This window comes from Erythranthe guttata, chromosome 12, assembly GCF_056151865.1.
Source record: "Erythranthe guttata isolate IM_541 chromosome 12, IM_541, whole genome shotgun sequence".
Taxonomy (NCBI): Eukaryota; Viridiplantae; Streptophyta; class Magnoliopsida; order Lamiales; family Phrymaceae; genus Erythranthe; species Erythranthe guttata.
In genome coordinates this window covers 10,965,046-10,972,399 of record NC_142544.1, presented here as the reverse complement: position 1 = coordinate 10,972,399, position 7,354 = coordinate 10,965,046, and the positions used below count along the sequence as shown (strand labels likewise).

The window sequence follows — 7,354 nt, the reverse complement described above, 5'->3', positions numbered from 1 at the left end:
CTTAAATCAAGATTCAAGAGTGAGCAACTAATTTAAATACGACTGTACATTAAAAATGTGTATATTCCGGCATCATACAGGTAGAATTAATAGTTTACCTAAATTTAACTCTTATCGTTAAAACTAAATTAAAAGTGTCTGTCAAAAGGTAAAGTACATGGTAATTATAACCGGATGTACTGTCGAGGATCTCTTCAATCGCCAAATCTCATATAGTTTAACAAACTTATTTTTATGATTAAAAAGAGTAGTTAAATTTTCATGGGCACTAAAAAAATATATATACATATTAGCATATTTATAATAGGACTACACATATATTCATTGGAGTCTTCAGAGTTCTCTTACGGCGATCCGGGACTCTCTTTTTACTTTGGAGTACAGGATTACACATATCTACCGGGAAGGCAATACAATCGCTGATGCATTAGCTAACTTCGGGTGTCAGACCGAGTTGGCTCGTACCTTTACAACAGCGGAGCTTCCCCGACCTATTAAGCAGATGATTCGGATGGACCAGCTTGGATATCCATCATTTCGACGACAGTCTCGCACATAGGTGCCATGCATTCCACGTTTTTATATTATTGGCAATTTAGGAATTTTCGTGAACTTTACATGTTAGGAAGGGTTGGGGTGATTATGGATTGTTTGGGTCTATCAAGACTAGACTGTTTGCCGAATGGTGCCACACATTTCGCAGGCGTTATACCTGTTTCGCCCATTTTTGGCGAAAGTGTAAGTGGCCTCGGCTGTTGTGGTGAGGCGAACGGTCTACCTTGGTCTTCCCCGACCTTCTATGATCATTCCCACCCTGTCCTTTTTATTATTTTGGGCCACCTGTTTTGCCCGTATTCTTAACGTTTTGTTAGTTAGCTATTGTCTTTTGTTTGTGTCAATTGCTATTATTAGTCATATGTTGGGCAGTAGCAACGAGCGAAACTCATTATGTACTTCTTAAATTTTGTTTTATAAACATGTAGGGTGTCAAACCTAACCCATACCCTCATCGGGTGTCGTTCTCTTAGGGCATCTCCAATGGAGTCTCTAAACTCCATTGGGCTGCATAATATAGAAATTCTGCACCAAAATCCAACACCAACAAGAAATTTTAAGGGGCTCTAAATTTTCAAATTTTTGCAAAATATGCAAACTTGGTTCTAAATTTAGGTATTGCTTTAGAGACTCTGATTTATTGGGACCCAGCTTCAAACAAAACAAAATTTCTTGAATTTAAATTTTGAATTTAATTTTTTTAAATAAAAATAAAAATTTGAATGATTTGTAAATATGACCGTTGGTTTTCAACGGTAAGAAAAATAATGAAAAAAGCATAAATACCCTCTAATTGTTCTTCATCTTCATCTTCATCTTCTTCATCTTCTTCTAAATCTCCAGATTGTGAGTTTTTTTTCTCTTCAATAGTTGTAGAAATTGGAAACTTGGTTGGGTTTATGGCAGAGAATGAAGAAATAAGAAGTATAGGGGGCTGGGATTTACTTCAGTTCTTGAAGAAATTAGGAGCAATTTTTTTTGTGTTTTCTCTCTGTCATGGCTGCGTGAATAAATTGGGGAGTTGCGTGAATAAATTGGGGAAGAAGAGGGATTAGGTTTAGAAGAGAGAAAAGAGGAAAAAAAAAAAAAAAGGAAAAAATACGTGTGGGTGTCAAAGCGGTGCACAATTTGTGGAGATTACAAATCTTATATTTAATTAGTTACTAAAAAATATTTAATTAGTCTTATTTTTTTTTTTTTTAGTAATTAGTTTATTTTGTTTTAAAGTTTAATAAATTTAATTTTTTTATATTTAGTTTAATGACTTATTATTTAATTATTTTGTAACAGTAATGGAAGATCTCGAAGGAAGTTCAAGGGGTCGTAATTTTTCTTCTGAAGAGGATGCATCTTTGTGCCGAGCTTATATAGCGATTAGTGAAGATCCACTTATTGGAAAAAATCAATCAATAACTACAATGTGGAAGCGAATACAAGAAAAATTTCACGAGTTGGTTCCTGATGGAGGTGAAAACAGAACAGCAAAAAGTCTGAAATCCCATTGGACGAAAATCAATCAAAGTTGTACAAGATTTGCTGAATGTGTTGCTCAAATAACTTTGAGGCCAAGAAGCGGAGCAAGTGCCATTGACAATGTGAGTGTTATTTATGTTGTGTTATTTTTATTTCTTATTTAATATTTTATATACTAAATGTTTGTTATTTTTGTTATTCACAGTTGGATGACGCTAGACTACTATACCTTAGTAGTGAGCGCAAAAATTTTAACTTGGATCATTGCTGGACAATTTTACAAGATGGCAAAAAATGGAGGGCTATCATCGGAGTTCAATTCTCCCCAAGTGCAAATATCACTTCAAGTCCGAACCTATTTTCTAGTCCGAGTGAAGGAGGGGATTCGGTGCCGGAGACCCAAAATTTACCTGAATCATCAAACACCAACGTAAGGCCGATGGGGCACAAAAAAGCTAAGAAACAAAAAGATAAGGGCACTGTAAATGATAGCACGAGACAAGCTGATTCAATGGCAAAAGTAATGAGGGATTACCAAGAAAAATTTGAGATTAAAACAGATTTCAAAATTATGATGACGAGCAGGTCCTCAGTTGAAACTCCGGAGAGGAAAGCATGGTTGATTGAACAACAAAATGCCATTATTGCAAAAAGGTCATCTCGTTCACTGAATTTTGACGATGATGTCTATCATCCCGAAATGCCTCCATCTGATTAAGTATATTGATGTTCTTTTAACGGTTTAATTTTCTGATTATCGTTGATTATCTTAAATGTAGTTATTTTAATTGTTAATTTGAATTTTTAGTAATGTCTAATAAGTTATTAATATTAATGTTAATTTTTTAAATATATAATTTTAAATATTAAGTTTACAGACAATCAATTAAAACGAGGATTAATATGGTTGACCCAAATATCCCTTAAAATACAAGGAACAAAACAAAAAAACAAGACAATGAATAACCATCTTACAACATGATTACAACAATAAAAATTAAACATTCAAATTTCCATCTCGATACTCTTTCCAGACATGCTCGACGAGATCATTTCGGAGCATAAAATAGCGATTTGTATCTGTAAGTCCGGCACGGTTGCTTAAATATTCTGCAATAGTTATCGGGTCTCGATCAACAGGTTGCTGCTGCACGTGCTCGACAAAATCGTCACCTTCTTGATTGCGGTTGTCTTCCACGATCATATTATGAAGAATTATACAACATTTCATAACTTCACCAATTTGTGCATTGTGCCATAATCGACAAGGTCCTGTAATAAACTCAAATCGTTGTTGGAGAATGCCAAATGTTCTTTCAACATCCTTTCGATATGCCTCTTGCAACCTCGTAAATAATTGTTTATCGCGTCCTTGTGGATCGGGAATTGCTTGAACAATAGTTGACCAACGTGGATATATACCATCTGCTAGATAATATCCTTGCTTGTATACTCTACCATTTATAGTAAACTGAATATCTGTGGCTAGACCTTCGACAACATCATTGAAAATAGGTGAGCTATATAATACATTAAGATCATTACACGCACCTGGTGGACCAAAGTATGAATGCCAAATCCAAGTATCATATGATGCTACGGCTTCAAGTATTATTGTAGGTTTGCCATGGCGCCCAGAGTATGTACCAGCCCAAGCGGTGGGACAATTTTTCCATTCCCAATGCATACAGTCCACACTTCCTAGCATTCCAGGAAATCCCCGTTGCTCTGCTTTTCTAAGTAGTCTTACCATGTCTGCATTGTTAGGTCGTCGAAGGTACTCCTCTCCATACACTGCATTGACAGCACGACAAAAATGCTTCAAAGTATCTGAGGATGTGCTCGCTGCTATTTTTAGATACTCGTCAATTGCATCTGCAGGATATCTGTAAGCGAGTATACGAAGTGCAGCTGTCATCTTGACATGGGGTGAGAAACCTTGATTTCCGGAGGCATCCGGTTTTTGCCTAAAGTAATCGTCAAAATTCACAATATCATTCATAATTCGTAAAAATAATTCACGCCTCATACGATTTCTAGTTCGAAAATATTCAGGAGGATATAAAGGACGATCTACAAAGTAATCATTCATAAGTCGCTCATGCGCAGCTCTTCGATCCCTTCTTATGGAAGTCCGGCGTGATGATGTTCCTCCATGTTGTGTTTTGCACTTTCCCTGCGAAGCCAACATGAGTGATTGGTATTCCACGTACATCGTCGTCATCATTGTGTGGCCTTGGTTGTCGTCGTCAGAGGAGGAATTATCACTTCCTTGCTGTGCCATTTTCTTTTTATAAAACAGAAACTGAATTGTATATAGAATGTGAGGTGATTGTGTATAGAATGTGTGGTGATTGTGTAAGGGGTGAGGAGTACCATTATATAAGAAAATGAATAGATAATAGATAAGAATTGGATGGCCAAGATTGAACATGAAAATTCAATCTAATGGATTATAGTTGGATAAGATAATGAAAATCTGAATAAGATCATCAAGATGTGGATAAGATGATTAGATAAAAATTTGATGGACGAGATCAATTGAAATCATATCCAGTGGTTGTAGTTCAATATTTCAGATATTTTCAGAAATTTTCATTTTTAGGATCAAAATGTGTATTAAAAATAATTAAGATTGTTTAAATAAAATTTAACTGTCTACAATCTCGTATATGAATAAAATTTGAGCCATAAATAAATTACTACATAAAATAATCCGCAACATGATTTAGAGACTCGAAATTATAGAGCCCTCCCATTGTGGATTTTTTTTTTTTAGAGACCCCAAAATTTTACTGGGTCTCCATTTGGGTCTCCAAAACATAATTTGGAGACCCAATTTGAAGACTCTATTGGAGATGCCCTTAAAAATAAAATAAAATTAATAGGACTATATATTAGTACAACGAACAGAAGAGATTTTATAACCATTAAATTTGACTAAATAGCTAAAAGAAGAAATAAATAAAAGAATGGCGAAAATGAATGAAATGACGAGTATAGCCTTACAGCTCACGCAGCGTATCTCAATCATATCTAGGTTTATTGATATTTGTTTAATAAAGGGCCACAACGACTCACAAAAGCCCTTAACGGTAATTGCACAAAGGGTAAATTCGTCATTACAGCACAAAGGCACTAAACACCCGCATCCTTCCAGATGGCGCCACGTGTGGGTACTGTAGCGCCAGTGGTTCATCCAACGGCAGTAACGCCCTCCCAAACAAACACAGAGAAAACACAAAGCCAAGAGAGGGGGATAGACAGCAACAAGGCAGCCAATGGGAAGGCTGAAACGACGAAAACACGGATCGATGACGTGGCAGGAAGAATTTGAAATCCCGCCCAAACCCGCACATCAATATTGAGGGTGTTTCCTTTGAGACCCCTTATCCCTGCCTTTCACATATACCACCTCAACCCACACACTATCAAAGCATAATATCCCTTTGTTATTTCTTCTCTCTCTCTCTCTCTCTCTCTCCACTACCACATCACTCTTCTCTCTCTCTCTCTCTCATTCATTATTGTTAGGTGAGTTCTACGCTGAGTTCGTCTCCGAACCGACCGAGTCGCACCGATTCTCACCGAGTTTTTGGTTTTTCTTTGCAGGCGAGCCATGAAAGGAGGCAGATCGAAGACCGAGTCCAAGAAAGCTGAACCTAAGTAGGTTTTTGGTTGTTTTTTTGTTTAGATCTATGAGTTTTGGAATTTTTTTTCTAATATTTATGGAAAATGAATGAAAAAGGCTAGCTGTGAAGAAAGGAGCAGCAGGTGGGAAAAAACCGGTGGTGAAGAAAGGAAAGCCGGTTAAGGACCCAAACAAGCCAAAGAGGCCTGCTAGTGCCTTCTTCGTCTTCATGTATGCTTCTTCTTTGATTTTCTGTAGATTCATGAATATATTTTTTTGACCTTTTCAAATCTTATTTATACAGGGAGGACTTCAGGAAAACGTACAAAGAGAAGCACCCAAACAACAAATCAGTCGCCGCTGTGAGTAGTTTTTGCCATATCTCATCAGATCCAATTTTTTTTTTTTTTTTTTTTTTCAAGTTTGACTTATGTGAAAAATGTTCTCAGGTTGGGAAAGCTGGTGGTGACAAGTGGAAATCTCTCACAGAAGCTGTAAGCATCTTTTTTTTTTTTTTTTTTTTTTTTTTTTTTTGAATTTGTTCTCAAATTAGTTTTATTTATGTACTCTGTTTCAGGAAAAAGCTCCTTACATAGCCAAGGCTGAGAAGCGAAAGGGCGAGTATGAAAAAACCCTTCAGGCTTACAACAAAAAATTGGTAAATTCTCATTTTCTCTACACAAATCCATTTTATGTTTTTCTATTACTAATCGTCAAAAAATGAATTGGTGGTCAACAGAGCGATGGGCCCACAGAAGAGGAGTCCGACAAGTCAAGGTCGGAAGTGAACGATGACGAAGACGACGATGATGACGAGGACGGCAGCGCCGATGTACTGTTTTATTTTATTTTCTTCCTCAGTTTTACTTTGAATGGATTTGTTATTAATTATTGTTTGTTGGTGCGAATTTGCAGGATGATGATGACGACGACGACGAGTGAAGATGAAAAATGGAAGCTTATGAAATTATGTAATCCATCCCCTCGCAACTATGTTTACCCTTTTATGATGATGATAAATAGTTTCCCTTCCTTTTGTTTAATGGTATATCTTTTTTTTTTCTTTTTGTAATGGGGTATTTTCTGGAGTAGGAAAAAAAGAAATGAAAAATTAGTCTGCTGCTGTGATGGGATTGTTGTTTATGTACTCTACTAGTTTATCTTCTAAACATATTTTCCTTTCTCTAATCATAATCATCTTCATCTTCTAAAGATATCTTCCTTTTCTCTTTGTTGTATGGATCTAAATCTAATCACGTGGAGAATGATACTTTAGTACTAGTAGTTGGTATTGCGTGATTTCTGAGATGATCTGGTTTCACACCAATTTTATTGTTTGTTTCTTTTGCTGTCAAATGTCAATCATACATTATATTTTCATTTTATTCAAATTTCAGAAATTGCCTATAGACCGACCATCTCCACATAACATTAACAACTTTATTGCTTAATTAAAAGTAAACCCTATCATAGGATGCTTATTCAATAATGTATTATAAATATCTCTAGCTAGATGTACTTGTGAGAGCTTCTTCGTTAAGAAATATGTCTACAAATAAGAAAACATAATTGTGAATAAATTCTCAAATTTTATTCGCTATTGTTATTTATGCATTTTATTAGTATAAGTGATGGCATGATTTAACATAGTCAACTATGTAAAAAAAAAGAAACTTAAAAATACAAATAAGTAAA

The 7,354-nt window shown here is 35.6% G+C and overlaps 3 protein-coding genes across 3 annotated transcripts; 2 read left to right on the top strand and 1 right to left on the bottom strand.

Moving 5' to 3' along the window:
- Positions 1–1,364: 1,364 nt before the first annotated feature.
- On the top strand, positions 1,365–2,875 carry LOC105961798 (glutathione S-transferase T3-like). Its single transcript, XM_088826716.1, has 3 exons — positions 1,365–1,401; positions 1,846–2,150; positions 2,234–2,875. The coding sequence occupies exons 2-3, from the start codon at positions 1,848–1,850 to the stop codon at positions 2,744–2,746; spliced, it is 816 nt and encodes a 271-aa protein (XP_088682842.1). The 5' UTR covers positions 1,365–1,401; positions 1,846–1,847; the 3' UTR covers positions 2,747–2,875.
- Positions 2,876–2,914: 39 nt separating this feature from the next.
- Positions 2,915–4,464, bottom strand: LOC148766440 (uncharacterized). Its single transcript, XM_088826715.1, has one exon. The coding sequence runs from the start codon at positions 4,460–4,462 to the stop codon at positions 3,026–3,028; it is 1,437 nt and encodes a 478-aa protein (XP_088682841.1). The 5' UTR covers positions 4,463–4,464; the 3' UTR covers positions 2,915–3,025.
- An 880-nt stretch (positions 4,465–5,344) lies between these two features.
- On the top strand, positions 5,345–6,871 carry LOC105949889 (high mobility group B protein 3-like). The gene is made up of 8 exons (XM_012973197.2): positions 5,345–5,562; positions 5,641–5,694; positions 5,777–5,890; positions 5,964–6,021; positions 6,109–6,153; positions 6,237–6,317; positions 6,399–6,491; positions 6,575–6,871. The coding sequence occupies exons 2-8, from the start codon at positions 5,648–5,650 to the stop codon at positions 6,599–6,601; spliced, it is 465 nt and encodes a 154-aa protein (XP_012828651.2). The 5' UTR covers positions 5,345–5,562; positions 5,641–5,647; the 3' UTR covers positions 6,602–6,871.
- The last annotated feature ends 483 nt before the right edge of the window (positions 6,872–7,354 follow it).